General features: G+C 57.7%; 3 protein-coding genes across 11 annotated transcripts in view; 1 reads left to right on the top strand and 2 right to left on the bottom strand.

The window, feature by feature from the left end:
* Nucleotides 1–1,593: 1,593 nt before the first annotated feature.
* Nucleotides 1,594–7,682, bottom strand: LOC138806774 (MANSC domain-containing protein 1-like). 2 transcript variants are annotated; one of them, XM_069992122.1, is made up of 4 exons: nt 7,517–7,682; nt 6,391–6,675; nt 5,531–5,674; nt 1,594–4,122 (listed from the first exon to the last, which is right to left on the bottom strand). In XM_069992122.1, exons 2-4 carry the CDS (start codon nt 6,611–6,613, stop codon nt 3,497–3,499), a joined length of 993 nt encoding a protein of 330 aa, XP_069848223.1. In that variant the 5' UTR covers nt 6,614–6,675; nt 7,517–7,682; the 3' UTR covers nt 1,594–3,496. The 2 variants fall into 2 exon arrangements, with proteins under 2 accessions (XP_069848223.1, XP_069848222.1); XM_069992121.1 differs by lacking the exon at nt 7,517–7,682 and adding an exon at nt 7,335–7,396.
* LOC138806775 (BLOC-1-related complex subunit 5) lies at nt 7,636–14,899 on the top strand. 7 transcript variants are annotated; one of them, XM_069992125.1, is made up of 6 exons: nt 7,636–7,691; nt 8,205–8,472; nt 10,140–10,280; nt 12,255–12,412; nt 12,836–12,970; nt 13,932–14,899. In XM_069992125.1, the coding sequence occupies exons 2-6, from the start codon at nt 8,418–8,420 to the stop codon at nt 14,151–14,153; spliced, it is 711 nt and encodes a 236-aa protein (XP_069848226.1). In that variant the 5' UTR covers nt 7,636–7,691; nt 8,205–8,417; the 3' UTR covers nt 14,154–14,899. The 7 variants fall into 7 exon arrangements, 6 of the variants coding, with proteins under 6 accessions (XP_069848226.1, XP_069848229.1, XP_069848224.1 ...); XR_011365981.1 differs by lacking the exons at nt 7,636–7,691; nt 8,205–8,472 and adding exons at nt 8,726–8,944; nt 13,153–13,436 and having other exon boundaries at nt 13,932–14,018; XM_069992123.1 differs by lacking the exons at nt 7,636–7,691; nt 8,205–8,472 and adding an exon at nt 8,734–8,944.
* Nucleotides 14,900–16,161: 1,262 nt separating this feature from the next.
* Nucleotides 16,162–23,134, bottom strand: part of LOC138806773 (dual specificity protein phosphatase 16-like) — a 29,083-nt gene continuing 22,110 nt past the window's right edge. For both annotated transcript variants that reach the window (XM_069992120.1, XM_069992119.1), the window contains 4 exons: nt 21,702–21,865; nt 20,228–20,387; nt 19,194–19,317; nt 16,162–18,216 (listed from right to left, as the gene is read on the bottom strand). In XM_069992120.1, the coding sequence (XP_069848221.1) occupies nt 17,106–18,216; nt 19,194–19,317; nt 20,228–20,387; nt 21,702–21,865 (1,559 nt within the window). In that variant the 3' untranslated portion in view covers nt 16,162–17,105. The remainder of the gene's footprint in view (nt 18,217–19,193; nt 19,318–20,227; nt 20,388–21,701; nt 21,866–23,134) is intronic.

Raw genomic sequence — 23,134 nt, 5'->3', positions numbered from 1 at the left:
CTGGGCGCTGTCCCTGAGTTTCTTTTGCTCAAGGCTGGTTCTCTACCACTTGAGCCACAATGCCACTTGTGGCTTTTTCTGTGTATGTGGTGCTGAGGAATCAAAGCCAGGGCTGCATGCATGTTAGGAAAGCAGTCTACCACTAGACCACCTTCCCAGCCCTGTCTGTCTCTTTGTCTGTCTGTCTGTCTCTCGGCTGTGTGGTCTATTGGTGTGGTAAGTTGGATGACATGAGTGAGATGACATCTCTAGGAAACCCTGTCCGTTCCATCATCATCTCCCCGTTCTACTGTGTCCCCCGTCTCCCTGGGTCCTCCTCTCTCCATGCTTCCCACAGAAGCCGAGCCTGTGGCCTGTGGAAGGGGGCGCGGGAGGCAGTACTAGTCTCGGGGTCCCGGGCCTGCATGGCGGGAACGATCCCACCACTCTGAACTCTTGTACGTTTTGTCTAGGTTTCATTTCCTCTAGGCCACAGCACCCAGAGCGTGGGGAAGGCAGAAGGCGTTTAGACAAACCCGCGTTTATTGACTGTGGACGGAGGGTGGAGGGCGGAGGGAGGACCAGGCTGGACCGGTCTTTCCGCTGTCTAAGCTGGATTTTCTAATCCTTTCCAACGCTGTAATTAGGACGTGATGAAGGGAAAAATAGGTCTGCACTCTAGCCACCGGTGGCCTGTGACATGTGGGTGGAGATAGGCAAGGAGTGGATGTCTCCCAGGCCCCTTTGATGTTGCCAGGAAGAGAGATTGTCCACTTGAAAGGTGGAAAACAAGTCGGGTGCCCCTGGCTCACGTCTGGAACCCTAGCTACTCAGGAGGCTGAGATCTTGAGGATGGTGGTTCAAAGCCAGCCCCTGGTCAGGGAAGCCCAGGAGACTGGAATTAATCACCGAAAAGCCAGAAGTGGAGGTCATGGCTAAAAGTGGTAGAGCGCCAGCCTTGAGCAAAAGACCTCAGGGACAGCGCCCAGGCCCCAAGTTCAAGCCCCAGACCTGGCAAAAATAAATAAAGCAAGGAATACATGCGGAATTAAACCCACTAAGGATTTTATTTATCCACCCTACTGCTATTACCCTACTGTGAGCCCCTTGGGAATTTATGTCAAGCTTGCTAAGTTGGAAAAAAAAAATGGACGAAAAAGGGATGCTTTCAGGAGGACTGCTCCCCTTCTAATATCACTTTAAACGTTGATCCCTAAAGATGGGGGAAAAGGGACCCGAATTTCTCCCTGGGAAGGAAAAGGAAGAGGAAGGTGGTAGAAAGAGGGTCAGTCAGGCCTTCATGGAGACCCCAGCTCCTGCGCCCTCTGGTGCCCACTGATGGGACAGCGTTCTCATCGGAAGTCGGCTTTCATCTTTACCAGCCCAGCCTGGAGGGGACTCAGAAATCCTGTTGTTTTTTGTGGATTAGTACCTTGAAATCCGGAGATGGACTTGAGGCTGCCTTCCCGACTCTCTGCCCTCCTGTAACTTGTCTGGAAACGCTGTCTGTTGCTCTTGACCAGCTGCCTGCCCTCTAACTTGTTTCTCTCTGTACCACAAGCATTTCCCAGAAATGAAAGCAACTAAACAAAATTAATAATAACAGCATGTTAATCTCGGTGCTATATGTCATTTTATTACTATTGCTCCCAATACAGTAATAACTGATCACAGATCAGAGTTCAGATAAAGGCTTGTAAATAACATCAGTAAGTGTTAAATGTATAAGCAGAGCAAGTCAACTGTCATCCTAGCTACTCAGGAGGCTGAGATCTGAGGATTGAGGTTTGAAGCCAGCCACCCAGCAGAGAAGTTGCCTACAATTAGCCAGCAAAAATCGGGATATACAGTCGTGGCTCAAGTGGTAGAGCACCAGGCTTGAGAGGGAAAGTTCAGGGACAGCGCGTAGGCCTTGAGTTAAAGCCTTGGGATGGCATCAAGTGGACTGATGGGAAGGGAGTTGTCTCACTGGGAAAACACACTTCCCTACTTCTGTCATTACTGAGCAGCAGATTTATCTAGGTCTTTATTTGGAAGGAAACACACCTGGGATAAGTGATTGAAATTCATACAAAAAGAAAGGTAAAGCCCTTGTAACTAGAATCACCGATGATCGACCTGATCTGGAACCAGAAACATTCACGCGCCAAGATGCCCGCTCCTTCTTCCTCGCACAGGCCCACCCGGCATTCCAATCTACTTGCAACTTTGTAGAGTTTTATTCTCAGTTAATTGGGGACAGATCACTCAAATGACTTGATTTATTTCTCCTTCAAAAGAAAAATCGAGGCTAGGCAGGTGGCTCAGTGGTAGAGTGCTCGCCTACCATGCATGGAGCCCCGGGTTCGATTCCTCAGCACTACATACACAGAAAAAGACAGAAGTGGTGCTGTGGCTCAAGTGGTAGAGTACCAGCCTTGAGCAAAAGAAACTCAAGGACAGTGCCCAGGCCCTGAGTTCAAGCCCCATGACTAGCACAAAGAAAGTAAAAAATAAAAAGAGCCAGGCCCTGGTGGCTCACACCTATAATCCTAGCTACTCAAGAGGCTGAGGTCTGAGGATCACGGTTCAAAGCCAAGCCCAGGCAGGAAAGTCCGTGAGACTCTTCTTTTTTTTTTTTTGGGTCCGGTTGTGGGGCCTGAACTCTGGGCCTGGGCGCTGTCCCTCAGCTCTTCAGCTCAAGGCTAGCGCTCTACCACTTGAGCTACAGCGCCACTTCCGGCTTTTTGCTTATGTGGTGCTGAGGAATCAAACCCAGGGCCTCATGCATGCAAGGCAAGCACTCTACCACTGGGCCACCTTCCCAGCCCCAAGTCCGTGAGACTCTTATCTCCAAGGAATCACCAGAAAACCCAAAGTGGCACTGTGGCTCAAGTGGTAAGTGCTTGCCTTGAGCTGAAGAGCTCAAGCCCCATGACCGACAAGAAAGAAAGAGAGAGCCGGGCGCCGGTGGCTCACGCCTGTAATCCTAGCTACTCAGGAGGCTGAGATCTGAGGATCGCGGTTTAAAGCCAGCCCGGGCAGGAGAGACCGTGAGACTCCTATCTCCAATAAACCACCAGAAAACCGGAAGTGGCGCTGTAGCTCAAGTGGTAGAGCGCTCGCCTTGAAGCTGAAGAGCTGAGGGACAGCGTCCAGGCCCAGAGTTCAAGCCCCACGACCGACAAAAAAAAAAAAAAAAAAAAAGAAAGAAAGAGAGAGAGAGAGAGAGAGACAGAGAGAGAGAGAGAGAGAGAGAGAGAGAGAGAGAGAGGGAGGGAGGGAGGAAGGGAAAAAGGAAGGAAGGAAGGGAGAGAAAGAAAATGATGGTAGTGGCTGTAGGCACAGGCTGGTAGCCCTGGAGAAAGGAGATGGGAGAGGAGGGGGGGCGAGGAGGGAGGGAAAGGACCAGGGGGAGGAAGAGCAGGGAAAGAGGAGAGGAGGAAGGAGAGAAGAGGTCAAGAAGAGGAGGGAAGGGGAGAGGACCTGTGGGTGGCCTTCCCCTGGCTGGTCAGTGACAGGCTTCCCATGGCTTCCCTCAGATGCCCACGTAGACGCCGTTGATCAGGTAGTCCAGGCGCGAGTAGGGCCTGGTGCGTAGGGCGTGGAGCAGCGCCTTGCCCAAGAGGACCAGGCCCAGGGCCAGCAGCAGGACACCGGACAGCAGGGTCCCCAACAGCAGCCACCTCTCCAAGGGGGAGGCGGGGGTGGCGGGGCGCCCCCTGGCCTCCCCAAGTCCCCAGGCCGTGGCCGTGATGGCAGTTGCGGACAGGGAGAGCATGGCAGGGGCCGGCGCGTGTCCCCGGCTTGTGGTCAGCCTGGACGTGGCTCCCTGGGCCTCTGAAGGTGTAGGGAAGACAGTGCTGGGAACCACAAAGGAAGTCCCCGCACCTGGAAAACCCGCAGACACCGGCTGGGAGGGAACGGGGGGCATCTGTGGGGTTCCGGAGTCAGGTGTTGGGGTGGCAGAGCTGCTGGCTGGGGAGGTGGCCTGAGCTGGGTCTGAGGCTTTGAGGGTCCAAGAAGACACGCCTCCTCCCCAGGGCCGGGTGGGCTCCCGGGGAGAGGGGGTGACAGTGCCTGGGGTCCCCTCAGGGCCAGGGGAGGTCCTGTTTGCTGTCAACTCTTGGTGTGGCAAGGCAGCTCCCGGCCATGCGTGGTCATCTGAGAATGTACAAAAAGAATTGTAAGAGGCTCAGATAGGACCTGGGGGGGGGGGGGGGCGCGCAGTGAGCAAGGAGTGTGCAGACAAAGTGCAGCGAATCAGGCCCATGGTAGGTGTGCAAAGAATGCTTGTAAACCTGACCATCAAAGCCCAGCCCAGCAGGATTGCAAACCAGAAAGTAAGAACAACACAAAGCCTCCTGAGCTGGAGGTGTGGCTCAAGTGGTAGAGAGCCAGCCCCGCCAGCCTGAGGCCTTGAATTCAAACTCCAGGACCTCAAGCAAAACCTGTTTCATAAGCAATGGGTGGGGTGATATAATTCCATGGACTCAAACTCAGGACCTGAGGTCCCAGTTTTTTTGCTCAAGGCTAGTACTCTACCATTTCAGCCATAGCTCCATTTCTGGATTTATTTTTTGTCAGTCATGGGGCTTGAACTCAGGGCCTGGGAGCTGTCCATGAACTCTTCAGCTCAAAGCGACCACTCTACCATTTGATCCACAGTGCCATTTCCAGTTTTCTGGTGGTTATTGGAGGTAAGAGTCTCACAGATTTTCCAGCCTGGGCTGGCTTTGAACTGCAATCCTCAGATTTCAGCCTCCTGTGAATAACTAGGATTATAGACACCAGCCTTCCTATGTATGTTTATTTTAGTAGGAAGGTATACATAGAATTAACTAAGCAAAGACTTTCACCGGAAAACAAATTTTGGTATAATGAAATTCAAAATGTGCCCAGTGGCTCATGCCTGTCATCCTAGCTACTCAGGAGTCTGAGATCTGAGGATCACCATTCAAAGCCAGCCCTGACAGGAAACTCCATGAGACTCTTAGCTCTAATAACCTATCACACACACACACACACACACACACACACACACACACACACACACACACACACACACACACACACACACACACACACACACGAAGTGGTGCTCAGGTGGTAGAGCACTCACTTTGAGCAAAAGAAGCTCAGGGACAGTGCCCAGGCCCAGAGTTCAAACCCCAGGACAAGCAAAAAAAGAAGAAAAAAAAAAGAAAGAAAGAAAGAGAAAGAAAATAAAAAATTCAAATCCTACTTAAGGAATCTTAAGGAGAAACTCTCCCACAGACACTGGATCCTTGCTGGGTGCCGGTAGCTCACGCCTGTCATCCCAGCTACTCAGGAGGCTGAGACCTAAGGATTGCGGTTCAAAGCCAGCCCAGGCAGGAAAGTCCATAAGACTCTTATCTCCAATAAACCACTCAGAAAACCAAGTGGTACTGTGGCTCAAGTGGTAAAGAGCTCGCCTTGAGCTGAAGAGCTAAGGGACAGCGCCCAAGACTAGAGTTCAAGCCCCATGACCGACAGAAAAAAAAGAAAGAAAGAAAGAAAAAAGAAAGAAACCAGGTCCTTGAAGACTTACCAGGAATGAGCCTGTGTGTGTGGAGCCCGGCGGCTGCCGGCTTCAGGGGACAGGACTCCTTGCTGGGGCAGAAGAACAGGTAACAGTTGGGCTGCCCCTCTGCTTTTCGAGCGTCAAAAATCATCAGATTGCACACTTTGTTTCCTGTGAAGGAAAGTTTGCCAAGGGAGGCTGCTGGGACGGGATCCTGCCTCCCTGGGAGGCCTAGCAGAACAAGCCCAGCCTCTAAAGTCCACCACAGACACTTGTCCCACTGACCTCTTGTCCTTCCCTTCTCTGTCCCTTAGTTGTGAAACTCTTTGGCAAAATGAGCGTATGTGTGCCTATGCGTGCATACTGATACTGGCTTTGAACTCCCAGACTTGTGCTCTTACGTGGCTTTTTCCACTCAATGTGGGCACTCTCATGTGCACCACACCCACTACTTCAAGCTTATTGCCGGAGATGAGAATCTCTGGGATTTATCTACCCCAGGTTGTCTTCAAACCTGGATCCTTCTAGCTAAAGCTCCAAATAGGTATTACAGGTATGAGCCACTGCCAGGGCCTGGCAGGAAGATTTGTGTGTTTGCTTTTGTGCCAGTCCTGGGGCTTGAACTCAGAGCCTGGGCACTGTCTTTGAACTTTCTTAAGACTGGCATTCTACGGCTTGAGCCACAGCTCCCTGTCCAGCTTTTTAGTGGTTTATTGGAAACAGAGGCTCACAGACTTTGCTTCCCCGGTCCGGCTTCAATCCCCTGATCCTCAGATCTCAGCCTCCTGAGTAGCTGGGATGACAGGCGTGAGCTGTGGTGCCTGGCCCTCATACTGCACTCCTGCCAGTGTGTGTGCCCCCCACGTTACTGGCCCCTGCGCCCTGACCTGCAATGTTTTTCGTGGAGCAGCAGCGACGGAGGCAATCTGCCTGAGACGCGGCATGGGTGGGCTCCTCGCCCCGGATGCCTCTGGCAAGCGAGGACTGGATGTCAATGACCACGTCCTCCAGGCTCTGGGACAGACACTTCTGGCCGGCCGACAGCCGCAGGGTCAGCAGGCTGAGGGTCACCAGGGTGTACAGCCAGCTGCAGTCTTCCGTGGGAAGCATCGTGGCCCCCAGAGGTCGAAGGTGACACCCTGGCAGGCTCAGACACCCAGAGAACTCTCTCTCTAGAATAGAAATAGAGCCCTTAATGAGTTCTGTCTATCATCCATCCATCTATCCATCCAACTATCCATCCATCCATCTAACTATCCATCCATCCACCAATCCATCCATCTATCCAACTATCTATCCATCTGTCCATCTATCCATCCATCTATCCAACTATTTATCCATCCATCTATCCAACTATCTATCCATCTATCTATCCATCCATCCATCTGTTTTTCCATCCAAAGATTCTGTCTATCTGTCTATCTTATCTTCCTATCTACCTATTTTTGCTAATCCTATGTCTCAAACTCAGGGCCTGGGCGCTGTCCCTCAGCTCTTTCACTCAAGGCTGGTGCTCCACCACTTGAGCCACAGCTCCACTTCTGGTTTTCTGGTGGTTCATGGAGATAAGAGTCTCACGGACTTTCCTGCTGGGGCTGGCTTCAAACTGCGATCCTCAGCTCTCAGCCCCCAGTGGCCTGGCTGGGTTTTAAGAACCGCGAGAGGAGCCCTGGCCTGCAGGTGCCTGGACAGGGGCCCGGTTCCCACCCGCCAGCACCTGAATCCACCCGCGGCCGAGGGGGCGCGGGGGTAGTGTGTGGGGGGGTTGCGCGCAAGGCGGGGTGCGTGGGTTGCTGGGGTGCGGGGATGCACGGGGGGGGGGGTCCCATACCCGGCGGCGGCGGCTCCTGCTCGGCATCCAGTTCCTGCTTCCGCCTGGGGCGGAAAGTTTGCAGTGGGGACAGCGCAGCCCCCCCCCCCCCGTCCCGCCCCGCCCCCGCCCCGCCCCCGGAGCGTCTCCCCGCCCCCCCCTCCGCTCTTCCAGCGGCCCCAGTGTCAACGGCAGGCCTCTACCTGGCGCCCGGCACACTGCCGGCCCCAGTGGGTGTGGAGTCCGGAGCCAGGAAACGCCATCTCCGGATAATCCCGGGCAGCGCCGACCCGGACCCCGCGCAGCTCCCACCCGGGCTCGCGGCACCAGCCCGCTGGGGGGCGGCGCGGCCTCGCAGCTGGTGCAAGTTGGGGGCAGGTGGGCGGTGCTTACAGCAGATGGGCGGTGCTTCAGGGAGAGTAGGCGTGACCAAAACAGCTGGGAGGTGCTTACGGGGGAGAGTAGGCACGGCCACCGCAGGTAGGCGGGGCTTAGAGGGATCGTGGGCGTGGCCACCGCAGGTGGGCGGTGCTTACAGGATAGAGTGGGCTTGACCATCACAGGTGGGAGGTGCTTACAGGGAATAATGGGCGTGGCCACCGCAGATGGGCGGTGTTTGCAGGCAGGAGTGGTCACGGGGTGTGGGCAGCGGTAACAGGCGAGTGTGGGCGTGCTAACCAAGGGTGGGCGGTGCGTATAAGTGATTGTGGACATGGCCACAGCAGATAGGCCGCGCTCACAGGTGGGCGTGGCTACACGGGTGGGCGGTGCTTGCAGGTGAATCTGGGCTTTCTAGCTTTGGGGGCAGTTCAGGCCCGGGGGGAGGGGCTCTGGCTCTTTAAGGGGGCGTGGTCACGCCCCTCGCGCGCTCATTCCCCGCCCCTCCTCAAGGGGGCGTGTCCTCCCGACCCGGAACTGAAGCCCGCGTCCCGGAAGCAACGCGCTGAGGCATCCGAGACCTGAAGGGAAGCGGCGCCGCCCGCTGACATCCACTTTCCGCCTTCCTTCTCCGGGCTCCACGGAGCCCGGGAGCCGCGGGCCAGGCCTCGCCGCCCGCCAGGCTCCGGCCCGGGCGCGGCCCACCCTCCCTGCGCCGCCGGAGCCATGGGCAGCGAGCAGAGCACCGAGGCCGAGGGCCGCCCCAGCGACCCCAGCTCAGGTCGGGGCGCGGGCCGGGCGGCGTGGCGGGGCCGGGCGGGGCCGCCCTCACAGGACCCGGCTAACGCGGCACGCGGGGGCCTCGATCCACACAGGCCCTGGCATAGATCTAGCGCAGACCCCCGCGGCAGCCGGTGGCGGCGGTTGACTTTGCTGTTTCCTGGGAAGCCGAGCGTCGGTCTCTGCCTGCAGCAGGGGGCGGGGCTGGCGGGCGGGGCGGGGCTGGCGGGGGTTGGGGGCGGGGCCACTCCCCGCTCTGCCCCGCCCTTCACCTGCGCCTCTCTCTGAGGCCGCATCTTGAGTACAACCTGGGAAGCTGGAGAACATGTTGGAAGCCCCCCCCCCTCCCTTTATCTCCCCCTCTACTCCTTATCCCCGCACCCCCACCCTCGAGAATCACGTTAAGTCGGTGGCGGGATGCTACGCACATTTCCAGAAAGAAGTGAAGGGACTTTTCCTGAGGCGGAGTGAAGGTAGCAGAGATCGGCTCATTTTCCCCAAAACAGCTGGCCAGCCCCGAGGTGTGACTGAGAGCTGGGAATTAACTACATCCTCTAGACCGCAGAACAGAGCTCGGTCCATCCACGTGGGAATTAACTACACCCTCTAGACTGCAGGATAAAGTTCAGTCCATCCTCACGGGGCCAGAGCAGATCTGGAGGTGACTTGGCCAAAGGGACCCTGCTGTGGCTTGAGTTTCTTTTCTTTTCTTTTCTTTTTTTTTTTTGGTCCGGTCGTGGGGCCTGAACTCTGGGCCTGGGCGCTGTCCCTCAGCTCTTCAGCTCAAGGCTAGCGCTCTACCACTTGAGCCACAGCGCCACTTCCGGTTTTTTTGTTTTTGCTTATGTGGTGCTGAAGGATCGAACCCAGGGCCTCAGGCATGCAAGGCAAGCGCTCTACCACTGAGCCACCTTCCCAGACCTAGCTTGAGTTTCTTTCATCCAGCCAAGTGACCAAGTCATAAAGCCACGCTGGGAGGGGGAGGGGGGAAGCCGGCTGCCGCTCTTCCACAGCCATCAGAACCAAACTCCATGTGCATGCTGGACAGGGTGACAGGATGGGGACCATGGTTACCATCGACAACAGGTCTAAGGCATCCCAAACACATAGGAACATTTTATAATTCAGCATGGAACATCCAGACAGATAGTGTTTTAAATTTCTCCTTTGATCTCAGATCCTCCTGACTTAGTGGTCTCTAATATTACAGGTGGGGATGTGAGGGTGTGACATTTGGCTGTGTTTTGCCTGAGATAACGGTGCAGAAACAGAATCACGAAAGCACTGGAGATCACCACAGGCTACAGAACTGCGGCCCCAGCACAGTCCGCCAGGCTCCCTTAAGATGGCCTGGGCCCAGCCACAGGTGGCAGCAGTAATGAACTGGTGTAGTAATCAATCAGTAGTGTAGTAATCAGTCAGTGTAGTAATTAGCAGTGTAGGCTGAGGCACATTGCAGGCATCTGGGACTGCTACCAAGGCAGGTCCACTTCCCATCTCTTGGATGCATGTGTCTGTGCGGGCCTCCTTGCTTACTCCCTGGTCCCGTCCTAAGCACACACGCTGTGTTATGTAAAAGTGGGCTTGCTGATGGCGTGGGAAGCCTCTTTGCTGGGCTGGGGCTCAGGGCAGCCGGCCAGCTTTCTGTAGCCGTCTGACTCTTTCTAGCAACCCCTCCTGCCAAGCACCGAGCCAAGATGGGCGACATCGTGGTGGTGGCTCAGGGCTCGCAGGCCTCGCGGAACGTCAGCAACGACCCGGACGTCATCAAACTGCAAGAGATCCCAGCTTTCCAGCCACTTCTGAAAGGTGAGGGCTGGGCTCCGTCCTGGGCCAGCCTGTGGGGGGTCAGCCACGGGCCCCATTTGCTTGTCTCCCGCCGCCGTGCCCCCTTGCCCTGTTTATGATTGCAGCCTAGTTTTCTTGGCAGTGAGTTGGTGGACCACTTTGTGCCCATACTTGCTAAGCCTGCGCCCCATTGCTCCGGGCCTGCTCTCCCCTAAGAAGGGTTTGGCAACCTGGCACCCCCACCCCCACCCCCATCCCCACCCAGGCAGGGAAATGAGCACAAGGCCTTGACTGACTTGAAAGACCAATAAAGTACCAAAAACAGCCATGAGAAAGCCAGGTGCTCACGCCTGTAATTCCAGCTGCCCTAGGAGGCTGAGATCTGAGGATCGCAGTCCAATGCCAGAAGTGGTGCTGTGGCTCAAGGGGTAGACCATCGGCCTTAAGCATAAGAGCTCAGGTTCTGACACCTACACCTGCACACACATACACACACACACACACACACACACACACACACACACACACACACACACACACTATATAAACAGTAAGTGAGGAGAGTTGGGCTGGACCAAGAGCTCTCTCTCCCTTTCCCACGGCCTCATTCTTTCCCAAGATCGTTCTCTCCTCCAAGGTCAAGTGGGGACTTTCCGTGTCCTCTGTGCCCAGACCTTCAGCCTCTGTGCTTAGACCCTTCTGCCACTAGGTGGCAACAGACAAAGCGCCTGGCAAGTGGATCCATGGTGCCTCTGGGTAATGTTTCAAAGGCCTTTGGGCAGTAACACTGGCTCTGCAGTGTCCTGATTTCCTGGAAACCAGGTCACAGCTCAGCTCAGCGCAAGCTGGTGGGAAAAGCATATGCAGCTTGCCACACTCGGGTGTTACGGCAGAAGCCACAGGAAACATGTTACTGACCTTTTTTGTTGTTGTTGGTTGTGGGGCTTGAACTCAAGGCTTGGGTGCTGTCCTTGAGGTCTTTTGCTCAAGGCTAGCACTCTACCATTTGAGCCACAGCTCTACTTTTCCTGTCCAGGCTGGCTTCAAACCTCAATCCTCAGATCTCAGCCTCCCAAATAGCTGGGATGACAGGTGTGAGCCACTGGTGCCCAGCTTGGGCTGTTTCTGAGTGTTTTACCACTGAACAGCTCCCTGCCACTCCCCTCCTTCCTCCCCCCCACCACCGCAGGCACTCCCCCCCAACCTCACCCCTCCACCTGGTGAGCGGCCCCTGCAGCTTCAGGGTCTCTGATGCCCATCTCCCTGCAGCTGGGCGTGTAGGGCAGGTCCAGAGCACGCATGCTACGCTTGTTGTCCACGACCACGGCAGCCACGCTTCTGTGGACATCGTGTCGTGACCTGTACCTCACGATTCTCAATGCTTACAGTACTTACAAGCAAGAGCCTGGAGCTTGGGGCAGTATCTCCAGCTCAGACCACAAGTTCCCCAGTGCCAGGGCATGTGCTCTTCCCAGCTGCGTGATCCGGGCCTCAGCTCAGGCCTGTGATTCTCAAGCCGATGAGGAAGGGGAAGGGCGGGCCAGCAGTGAAGGAGCCAGGAGACACCTCACTCGATCGGTGGGCCCTGGGGGCGCTGGGTCTTGTCACCTTCGGCTGTCATGGCCTTTCATCTCCACTGCCGTGTTCCATGACCATCCACATGGCCCAAACTGGCTGGGCCAGTGTCCGAGAGCCCAGTAACCCCCATTCCCAAGGCGGTGAGGTGAACGGATGGTGTCTGTGGAGGTGGAGGCTGTGAGCAGTGTCCCGAAGGTGGGGGCTGTGAGCGTGTGCGGGGTATGGTGCATGCAGCTCAGCCCAGCCCAGCCTGCATTCCCTGCAAGGAAGGCTGGTCCGAGCATGGCTGTGAGTAGTAACCTCTGCCCCACTGTCCCTGTCCCGTGACCTCTGCCCACCACCCTGGACCTGTGACCTCCACCCCACTGCCCCCCCCCCGTCCTGTGACATTTCCCCCCATCACCCCCATCCCGGCAGGGCTCCTGAGCGGCCAGACCTCACCGAGCAACGCCCGTCTGGAGAAGCTGGATGCACAGCAGGTACTGCAGCTGTGCCTGCGGTACCAGGACCACCTGCACCAATGCGCCGAGGCCGTGGCCTTCGACCAGAACGCCCTGGTCAAGCGGATCAAGGAGGTAAGGCCTGGGGCCACCAGCCCCCCTCCCACTGGGCACGGGGAGAGCTGGCCATGCCCCTGGGGCCCTTCGCCAGGAAGCGCTGCCACATCACGTGCATCTAAGTAACAGTGTTGGCAGATTCTTGTTAACCTTAGAGCACATTTGACGTCCCTTCCTCCTTCCTCACCCTGAAATGGTGAAGTGAGTTGGACAGGTTACTCTAAAACAAGAGACCCGGATAGCACATTGCTGGATGTTTCTAGATGTTTCTAGAAAACGTGGAGCTCCCTTTCTGTCTCTGTATGTCAGGCTGCGAGCCTGCAGTGTCATTACTAACTTCCCCCTGGTCTGTGGTGAGAAATCCAGCTGGTCCCATGGCGCCAGGAAATGTGGCAAAATGGGTGGTGGCAGGAAATGTGGTGATTGTGTCTGGAAACGCAGCAAGATGGTGGTCCATGGCAGCAGGAAACGTGGCTCGTTGTGGCCCCTGGCTGGCAGGAAATGTGGCTGTTGTGGTCCGTGGCAGCAGCAGGACACATGGCGAGGGTGGGCTCGTTCTGGCCTGCCTCGGAGGAGGTAAACTGCTTTCCCTGGGCCTGGCCCACACTTCCTTCACCTCAGCGCTGCCCAGGCCCCTGCCCAGGCCCAGGGATCCCGGTGAGGCCCAGCCCCGATGACCCCCTGCCTGTGGAGACACAGGCTGTATTCTTTGGCAAAGAGCAAAGCCCAGCATTTAAATGTGATTTAACCCTATCCAGGCCCTGAACTGACAAGTGAGCAGGTGTGAGCAGCACCATTTCCCGCTTCAGTGAGATCCCATTAGCTGGTCGCAGGCGCTGGAGCCCCGAGTCACCACGCCCCGCCCATCCTGTCCTGCCCTGGTTTGCAGCCGGTTCACAGTCTGCCCGCCCACCCGAGAGGTGCTGGCAGAGGCCCGGCTCGTGGCCACATCTGGGCAGCTGGGCTGCGGGAAGGGACGAGGCAGCTGTGGTTGCTTTGGAGTGGCGAGGTGGCCTGTGGTGCTGGCGGCCCTCATTTTTCTGTACGTTACAAAATCTCCACCTGAAACATGGATTCCTGGGGGTTCCCTCAGCTGTGTGAGCCCCCCTCCCTGCCACAGCCCCCCTCCCTGCCGGCAGCGCTGTGTGTTCAGTATGGTTGGGCTGGCCAGTCGCCTGTCCCCCGAGTGTGACTCGGCTGGTGTCTGTCCCCCAAGTGTGAACTGGCTGGTGTCTGAACCCCGAGTGTGAGCTGGCTGGTGTCTGTCCCCCAGGTGTGAGCTGGCCAGTCGCCTGTCTCCGAGTATGAGCTGGCTGGTGTCTGTCCCCTAAGTGTGAGCTGACTTGTGTCTGTCCCGAGTGTGAGCTGGCCGGTCACTGTGGTTTGGGGAGGGGGGTCGGGGTCCCCACGTTGTTGCCAGCTCACAGGAGCACAGTGGAGCCACGCGTGGCCCCGGCATAGCCCCGCAGCTCCCTGTGGTGGCGGTGGCAGTGGCCGAGGCTCACGCCCGCCGCTTCTCTGTTGCCTCCACCCGCAGATGGACCTGTCAGTGGGCGCCCTGTTCGGCTCCATGCAGGAGCGGCAGAAGCGCTTCGCCAGGTACGCCGAGCAGATTCAGAAGGTGCAGGAGATGTCGGCCATCCTGCGGCGCGTGCAGCTGGGCATCGACCAGACCCTGCCGCTCATGGAGCGGCTCAATAGCCTACTGCCCGAGAGCGAGCGGCTGGAGCCCTTCAGCATGAAGCCCGAGCGCCTCTAGAGCAGCCCCTTGGGCCTCTCCCCTTCCTCTGCCTGGCCAGGTGGAGGCCAGCAGGGGCAGAGGTGGGGGGAGAGCAGCTGGGTCTTGGCCACCAAGGCAACCTCCCCTCCCCTTGTGGACGGTGCCATGCCAAAATGGGGCCCCTCAGAGTGGCTGGGGTTGGGATGTTGGGATTGTTAGGAATTCCTCAAAGAACCCCACAGTGTTGTTTTCATTTCACGTTTAAAGCAAACCAAACGTGCACCATGTAGGGACAAAAATGGACATGTGGAGGGAGGGGGCGTGAGAAAACTGAGGGGCGCCCCAGGCTCCAACTTGGGCTAGGAGTGGACAGTCCCCCCTTCACTGGGTCTGTGCACTCATTGCGCTTTGCCCCCAGCGTGGAGCCTGTCCCGTGAATGCCATGGCTGTGGGGCGCCTTGCTCCTCGCGTGGAGTCTGTCCTGTGAACCCTGTGGTCCTGGGGTGCCTTGCCCCTCATGTAGAGCCTGTCCCATGAATACCGTGGCCGTGGGGCGCCTCTCTCTCTGTGAGGCTGGAATGGGAATGGGGGCAATGGAGACAAAGCCTGGGCCCAGGGTACTGCCCGGGCAGCACACCAGGCTTCGAAGCGGCCTTCAGATGGGACCCAGGCACACCTCATTCAGCCCCGCCGCCATGCCTCGTCCAGCCTAGCTACGCTGTCTCCACCTCCCATGTGGGGTGTTTCTAAAATAAGTCAATAAAAGGAGCGATCTCACCCAGAAATGGTCTGCTCTGACGTGTGGGTGCCTCACTTTCTAGGAGCCACGTACACAAAGCCCCTGCCTTAGAACACGGGTTCCCCTGGAAGCCTGGGCTCTTCCCAGAATTCCCTGCAGAGGAGATCATTGAGCCGGGCACCAGTCATCCTAGCTACTTGGGAGGCTGAGATCTGAGGATCACAATTGAAGCCAAAAAGATCTATGAGACTCTTTATCTGCCACAAGCTGTGGCTCAAGTAGTAGAGCGCCAGCCTCGAGAACAGCTCAGGACAGCACCCAGCCTGGGTTCAACCTCAGGACTGGCATGTGGCATTGTAATTTTTGTCGGTGATGGGGCCTGGACGCTGTCCCTGAACTCTTCAGCTCAAGGCTGGTGCCCTACCACTTGAACCACAGTGCCACTTCCGTTTTTCTGGTGGTTCTGGGGTCTCTTGGACTTTCCTGCCCAGGCTGGCTTTGAACCTGGACTCTCAGTCCTCAGCCTCCTGAGTAGCTGGAATGACAGACAGGTATCGCTCCCTGGCACTCCGCCCAGGTAACTTTTTATTCATGCTGCTTGCTAACAAGAGGCCCTAGGTGCAAACACCAGTACTGCGAGACACCGAATCTAATGGCCACTGGGAGCAGCCAGGGCTCTGCTGTGCAGTGTTGTGGGAGGGCGCTGTGGCCATTCCTGTCCTGGGGACCCTCTGAGTGCTGCCATGAGGCCTGGTGTTTAGCAACCTCAAATCACTTTCCATCAGCAACTGACGCCCATTCTTTCCGTCAGTCATGGGACTTGAACTCAGGGCCTGAGGTCTTTTTGTTCAAAGCTATCATTCTACCACTGGAGCCACACCTCCACTTCCGGTTTTCTGGTGGGTCACTGGAGATCAGAGTCTCAAGGACTTTCCTGCCTGGGCTGGCAGTGAACTGCGATTCTCAGCCCTCAGCCTCCTGAGTAGCTGGGATGACAGGCGTGAGCACCGGCGCCCGGCTCACACATGCTTTTCACTAACCTCCTGTTCATGTAAATACATCGCAGAGGTGTGTATGGAAATGGGGAGAACAGATTTTTTTTTGGGGGGGGGGTGGAAGGCAGGTGCCAGGGTTGAACTCAGGGTCTTGGGCCTGCACTGGGTCAGCCCACATCATATGACCACATCATCACCGGCCTCACATCTGACACTAGGGCCTGAAGGCTGAGGGCCAGGCCCATGGGACAAAGGCTGGGGATGAGGGACAAGAACGGGGTCCCATACCCACAGACACGCCCGCACCTGCGTGTACACAGGCACAGTTCTGACTTTATTTCATATTAACAGACAAGACATCACATGAGAAACGCACAGCGCAGCTCCCACACGTCCCACCCACGCTCCGCTGTGGTCTTGGGTGGGCCCACAGGACCACGCCCGGGAGCGGCAGGTGACGCGGCAGGGTTTGCCTGGGGCTGGCGAAGGCCACGTGCGGTACCGAGGGGGAGGATGCTGCCTTCCCGACATGTCTGACCCACTCCAGACGCAGCTCTGCAGGGCGCGACCGGGTCTCCTCTGCCTCACTTTTCCCCACTCAGCATCATTCTTGAGCACAGAGGCCCCGCCACCAGGTCCTAAGTCAGAGCCCACCGCTTTTCAGACCAACCCAGGAGCTGGTGCGGCGGAGCCTCGGTGCCCGGCTGGGCGCCTGGCGCTGCCTCCTTCATCTCCCCGGCTTTTCCTCACTAAGTCATTTCCTAGGAGATTCCGCCTTGATACATTTGCACCACGGACCAAGTGGAAGATGCTCAGCTGAGCTGAGAGGTCTTGCAACCCACGTCCACACGGGGCCTCCAACCCGTCCCAGCCTCGGTGCAGAGGCCTGGGGGATGGAGGACAGGCCGTGGGCGGTGGGGATTCTGTGCCATCGGTGGGGCCGTGGCATGAGGTGGTACTGGCTTAGGTCTGGGGAGGCCAGCCTGGGACAGGATGGTTTCTCGTGGACTCACCCCTGGCTTCTGCCTTCACTGGCTCCGGGGCTGGCTCGGCCTCCACCGGAGGAGCCGGGCCATGACTGAAGGTAGTCTCCTTGGGCAGGGCGTGGGGTCGGTGGGCTGCTTCTGCAGGGGCGTGGGCTCCGGCTCCTGCCCTGGCCCCACGGGCCTCTCCCACCATGGCTCCACCTTCCAGAAACAGCCATGGTTGTGCGGACTTCGGCTGTGCAGGAACACATCGGGGAGCCGGCGGAGACCCTCAGGACACTTCGATGACCTCCATGCTGCCCGAGAAGCTGGACTGGCTGCCCACTGTGCCCAGCTCCTCCCGCGAGCGGCTGTCGGCCACCAGGCCCTCCCCGAACTCCATCTGGCAGCTCCTGCGCTTCAGCTGCTTCTCAAAAGGGCTCTCTTCGTGCCAGCTGCGCCGCGAGTCTCCGCGCTCGCTGGGCCGCGGCCGTCTGCGCACCGAGCCACCGTGCTCGCCCGTGGGCAGCTGGCTGCAGCTGTAGGCCGAGTAGCTGGCCCTGGCGCCATACATGGCCGAGGCCGCGTAGAAGTGCGGGGGCTCGGTGGCAAAGTACCAGCCGCCGGCCAGCGTGGGGGCCGCGGCCTGCGGGGCCAGTGTGTCCGAGTGCCAGCCCTTGAGGCCCAGCCCCGCGGCGGACTTGGCCAAGTGCTGCTGGCTGGTGGACAGGCCGAGGAGGAAGCCAGCGCGGCCAGTGTCCTCCACGCTGCCGCTCCGCTGCAGCGGTGCAAAGGGCAGCCGGGGGGGCGCCCCTGTCCTCGTGGGGTGCTGGCGCTGGCCCTGGCTGGCTGGGGCCCGCGGGGGCTGCGGCGGCTCCCCGTCGGGGCTGCTCTCCGGCGTCTGCTCTGACACCTCTCGCACGGGTGAAAAATGGCTGTGCTTGGCGGGACCGTCGAGCGTGGCAGCGGGTTTATACGCATCCGCTGTGTCCTCACGTGCGCTCGTGCCTGTCGAGCAGGACACGGACTTGATGTCCAGCGAGAAAGAGCGCTTGAGCCGCTGGCTGTCCTCTGGCTCCGGGGCCAGCTGGAGGCCCCCGAGGGCCTGCGCCAGGGGCCCGGCCTCCACCAGTGCACTGGCCGTGGTGGCCGTGGGGGCCGCGGACCTTGGCCGGGCCTCCAAGGCAGCACTGAGGGCCCAGGGGCCGCTGCGGGGTGGCTCACCCCCGTGTCCACTCTCTGGGGCGGCCGCTGCGGGCTCCAGCGGCTTCTCCAGGTGCAGGAGCTTCAGTTTGCCCTTTGGCCCCGTGCCGGGCTGCGTCTTGATCTTCTTCTCGTAGTCCAGCAGCTGGCCCAGGAAGTTAAAGTTCGGAGAGATGGTCGGCCTTTTCTCCTTCACAAACCTACGGAGAGAGGATGAGGCCAGGAGCCTGAAGCCCACGGCAGCTGCTGATCTTAAGGATTTTCTTTTTTGCCAGTCCTGGGTCTTGAACTCAGGACCTGGCAATGTTCCTGAGCTCTCACGGTCTCTGTGCTCAAGACTAGCGCTCTACCATGTGAGCCACAGCTCCATTGCAGACTTTGTCTCTGTGTGGTACTTAGGAATCGAACCCATGCATGTTAGGCGAACACTCTACCATTAAGCCACATTCTCAGCTAAGGATTCTAATTTTCTTTCTTTCTTTTTGTCAGTAGTGGTCTTGAACTCTGGGCCTGGGCGCTGTCCCTGTGCTCTTCAGCTCAAGGCAAGAGCTCTACCATTTGAGCCACAGCACCACTTCTGGTTTTCTAGTGGTTTATTGGAGATAAGAGTCTCATGGACTTTCCTGCCTGGGCTGGCTTTGAACCGTGATCCTCAGATCTCAGCCTAACCTCCTGAGTAGCTAGGATTATAGGCGTGCCCACTGGTGCCCGAATTTTTCTTTTTTTCTTGCTGTGGAGCCTGAGCTGGTCCTCCTGCCCTGGCCTCCCACGTGCTGAGATTACAGCAGTGGGCCCTCCCACCAGGCTCTATCTTATGGAGACTGGGTGAGTGAATGGGGGGGGGGAAGGGCAGGACATCGCTACAAGCATCAGCTGGACATTCCAGCTCTGCCAACTCTCACCCACGGCTTCCAGCATGATGGACAGGGGACGGTCCTGTGCTGGTAACCAGGGAATCCGAATGCCCGGGCTCCGTGAGGAGTGCAGTTGAGGTACGGGGCCCTCATGGCTACTAAAGTCTGAGGCTTAAGATCTGAGGATGATGGTTCAAAGCCAGATGGACAGACAGACCTGACTCACCCGCCCTCCCCTCTCCCTGGCCGGAGCTGATGCTGCAGCCCAGCTCACGCACATGCACAGCACCCCCCTCTCTGTGGACCGGGGTGGTGGCGCTCACCTGTAGGCCTCGTCCAGGGGCATGTCCATCCGCTTCATGATGTAGGCGATGGCGATGGTGGCGGAGCGGGAGATGCCGGCCAGGCAGTGCACCAGCACGCAGCCGTTGCAGGCCTTCGCTTTCTCTGCACAGTCAAAGCCAACAAAGGAAACGTGAGACTCGCTGCGCCTCCTCCCCTGGTCCTGGGAGTGAAGACACCATCGCACTGCGGACCAGGGCGGTGGAGGCCCTGGGCGGCCAAGGCCAGCACTCGGCTCTCCGGGGCGGCCCGGCTGTTGTTTGAATATGTCCTGCCTGCTAAGTATGGGAAACACACAGACGCGCATGTGGAGGGGGAAATGTGGCCTCTCCTGACCATAGGATGTGGGGTTTTGTTTCCTGTGTCACTGGACCCCTCATATTGCCCCGAGTGCATGGGAGAGGGGCTAGCTAAAATCAGTCTCCATCTCCGATGTCCCAGCCGCCATCGCAAGGAGGACTGGTCCCAACACCTCACTGAAACACTGGACCTGGTTATTTTGTGGGTGGTGCTGGGTTAAGTCTGTATTTCCTTAGGTCACGTCTGTGTGTCCTGCAGATTGAACTGACTGGAGTTTGATGACAAAGCCACCGCACCATGTGCCCCTTGCCGCCGGGCGACCGCGTGTTGCCTCTTTGTTGGGTTTTGTCAGCCCCCTAACCACTGAAAACAGCGGACACGGGTGAGGGTCACACGTCTAGAACACGCTAAAGAGGTGTTGCTGGGGTTGGTCCAAGAAGGGGCTTCAGAAATTCACTATTCCACAAGACTTGAAAAGGTCAGAGGAGGCCTGGAGGCATGGCTCAGGTGGTAGAGCACCAGACTCGAGCAAGAAAAAGCAGGAGGGGAGGTGTCATTGACTGGACACACCACCGAGGCACCCAGCACCGTGGCCATTGCCTGACCTCCCATGGGTGAACGCGCGCACCGGCCCATGGAGTCTCTGGTTTCAGATGTCTAGGGCAGGCTCCTTTCGTGACAGGGGGTGGAGGGCGGTGCCGCGCCGGGTACCCACCAATGAAGTCCACAGACGCGTCCAGCCACGGCAGGATCCGCTCGCCGAAGCTGTCGCTCACAGGCACGCGCAGGAAGTGGGACTCAGGGATGAAGTCTGGCTTCGGGCAGCTGTTGCTGGCGTTCAGCACGTAGCCAATCCCGTGTTGCAGCATAAGCTCCTGCCAGGGACAGGCGAGAGCAGGAGTCACGGGCTGGAGGTCACATGCCAGGCCTCAGCAGCCACTTGGCAAGTTCAAGGTTACCATTACTTACTTCACTCACATAGGCAAAGTGGCATTTAGAGGCTTAAAACATGGTCTGTTTGGTTTTGCTTTATGAGAAAAAAGACCCGCTTTAAAAAATACACTTGAGCGGGGTGCCGGTGGCTCATGCCTGTCATCCCAGCTACTCAAGAGGCTGGGGGCTGAGGATCACAGTTCAAAGCCAGCTCGGACAAGAAAGTCTGAGAAACTCTGATCTCCAATGAACCACCAGAAAACCGGAAGTTGCACTGTGGCTCAGGTGGTAGAGTGCCAGCCTTGAGCTGAAGAACTGAGGGACAGCGCCCAGGCCCTGAGTTTAAACCCCATGACCACCACCACCACCAACAACAACAACAAAAATCATTGAAAGCTGGCATTGGTGGCTCACGCCTGTCATCCCAGCTACTCAGGCTGAGATCAGAGGATAATGATTTGAAGTCAGCCCAGATAGAAAAGTCGCGGTGAGACTCTTATCCCCAGTGAACCACCCAAAAGCTGGAAGAGGAGCTGTGGCTCAAGTGGTAGAATGCTAGACTTGAGCACAAAAGCTCAGGGACAATGCCCAGGCCCTGAGTTCAAGTTTAGGTCCCAGGCTCTGGGACCAGAAAAATAAAAAAGCTTTTAAATCACATCAATGTGTCCATCATAGAGTTCCATGAGCGCCACTGCTTGGGAGAAAAGTGGAACAGAGAATGCAGAGCAATAAAGAGACGGCACAGGATGGAGGAGCCTCGGCGCGGCTTGCTGGATAAAGGAAGTGCCCAGCTGCCTGCGGACATGAAGTGGAGTGGTGGCAGTACCTCTGCCCACACTCAGTGGTAGACGCCCCAGGACTGCAGCCAGGCACACCCCCAAAACAGCGTCAGTCTAAGGGCAGTCAACAGCATGCATATCTTTTTGTGTGTGTGCCAACCTCCCGACTTGAACTTGTGGCCTGGATGCTGTCTTTGAGCTCTTCTGCTCAAGGCTGGTGCTCTACCACTTGAGCCACAGTGCCACTTCTGGCTTTCTGGTGGCTCATTGGTGATAAGAGTCTCATGGATTTCCTGCATGGGCTGGCTTTGAACCACAATCTTCCGATCTCAGCCTCCTGAGTAGCTGGGATGCCGGCATGAGCCATGGTGCTGGGCCTAAGAGGGGAGGGTAAACAAAGTCCTCTCGGAGGCCAGTGATGTCAAGTGACAGAAAACTGTCCAGCTTCTCCCCTGACCCCTGACCTCTGCTGCTCACCTTGTTGAGGACGTCCAGCTGGCAGCCCAGGTAAAGGTTGGGAAGGATTCGGGTCGGCCCGGTGTTGGCGACAGGGAGACATGGCTGAGAGATGCAGGTGGGCACCAGGGTGGCCTTCCCTTCACAGAGGCCCGGGAAGCAACGCGAGAACTCGGCGAACCCACCTGAGGACAGACGGAGGGGCCACGTGTCACCCATGGGCAGACACCAGAGGTCACGCATCACCACACAGGTCCTATCTAGAGAGACTGTGCTGGCCAAGGCTGGCCAGCCAGGTGCAGAGCGATAGCCCCACATGTGTGAGTTATATCTGCGCGGAATCTGCATGCGTGGCTTCCTTTCTAACTGTCCAGCCAGACCCAGTCCCCCTTCCTCCCACTGCGGCCCCACCCTGAATATCCAGTCTGCGCCATGCTGACTCTTCCAGTCTCCAGATGCCTCATTTGGTAAAACTGCCGAGGCCCTGGGCTCCCACTTTGCCATTGATAAGACCAGGGCACCGCTGTCCACCATTGCCCTGGGGTGCCAAGGGGCACTGGGCATCAGGCGTGTGGTGGGACGGAGGTCTCGGTGGTGCCTCCTGTGTTCAGCACAATGACCAGGGCCTGGCATCATCAGAGGGAGGCCTCCTCCCCCGACCCATGCATGGCTAGACCCACAGCTAGCCGCTGACTCGCAGCACAGGGGTCGGCCAAGTGCCCACGCCCTGGGCCATGCCCCGCCCAGCACCATGCCCCGCCCAGCGCCCGGGCCCAGCACATGCCTCACCAGGCATGTGACTTCTGCTCACAAAATAGAGCAAGCCCTTTGCCCAGGGAACCATAGCACACACTCGCGTGTCAAAGGCTCCACAGAGTCGCCAAAGAAACGGCTTTTATCTATAAGCTATTACAGGCCCATCTGACCACAGGATCCCCTAAAACCTGGCTAAACTCACACCCCTGAGATGTCAGACGAGACCACGGCAGGCACAGGAGTGGAGTCAGAATTCCTCATTGCAGCATGTCACCATGCTGGCACCGGTGCCCACTGCCAACGCCGGCACTGATGCCCGCTGTTCAGATTTATCATCTTTCTTCCACGAGTGTTTCTCTCCTGCCTGGTACCTCTGACCCTTGCTCCAGCCATAATCAAGGACAGGGAGTCACTGCCACAGCGCTGGAGGTCCCACCGCACAAGCGGTGGTCACAGAGCACAGTGCCACCTGTCTGTCTGCCTGTCACACTCGCACGGCGTGGGCCCCAGGGCACCTGCTCTTGAAGGTTGTGTGTGGCTCAAGGGCAGCTGAAGTTTAAAACATTCAGCACTGGGCTGGGAAGGTGGCTCAGTGGTAGAGCGCTTGCCTTGCATGCCTGAGGCCCTGGGTTCGATTCCTCAGCACCACATAAGCAAAAAGAAAAAAGCCGGAAGTGGCGCTGTGGCTCAAGTGGTAG

Source organism: Dipodomys merriami, unplaced genomic scaffold, assembly GCF_024711535.1.
Source record: "Dipodomys merriami isolate MVZ:Mamm:240054 unplaced genomic scaffold, mDipMer1.0.p SCAF_408, whole genome shotgun sequence".
NCBI lineage: Eukaryota > Metazoa > Chordata > Mammalia > Rodentia > Heteromyidae > Dipodomys > Dipodomys merriami.
This window is presented reverse-complemented; position numbering and strand designations above follow the sequence as displayed.

Excerpts from the sequence above, each read along its gene's own strand:
- LOC138806775 (XM_069992123.1), top strand. The coding sequence starts at position 8,797 with ATGTTGGAAGCCCCCCCCCCTCCCTTTATCTCCCCCTCTACTCCTTAT. Across the intron at positions 8,945-10,139 it reads TTTCCTGAGGCGGAGTGAAG|CAACCCCTCCTGCCAAGCAC; the intron begins GTAGCAGAGATC and ends GACTCTTTCTAG. Across the intron at positions 12,971-13,931 it reads TCTGGCCTGCCTCGGAGGAG|ATGGACCTGTCAGTGGGCGC; the intron begins GTAAACTGCTTT and ends CTCCACCCGCAG.
- LOC138806774 (XM_069992122.1), bottom strand. The coding sequence starts at position 6,613 with ATGCTTCCCACGGAAGACTGCAGCTGGCTGTACACCCTGGTGACCCTC. Across the intron at positions 5,675-6,390 it reads CTCCACGAAAAACATTGCAG|GAAACAAAGTGTGCAATCTG; the intron begins GTCAGGGCGCAG and ends TTTCCTTCACAG. Across the intron at positions 4,123-5,530 it reads CACACACAGGCTCATTCCTG|ATGACCACGCATGGCCGGGA; the intron begins GTAAGTCTTCAA and ends GTACATTCTCAG.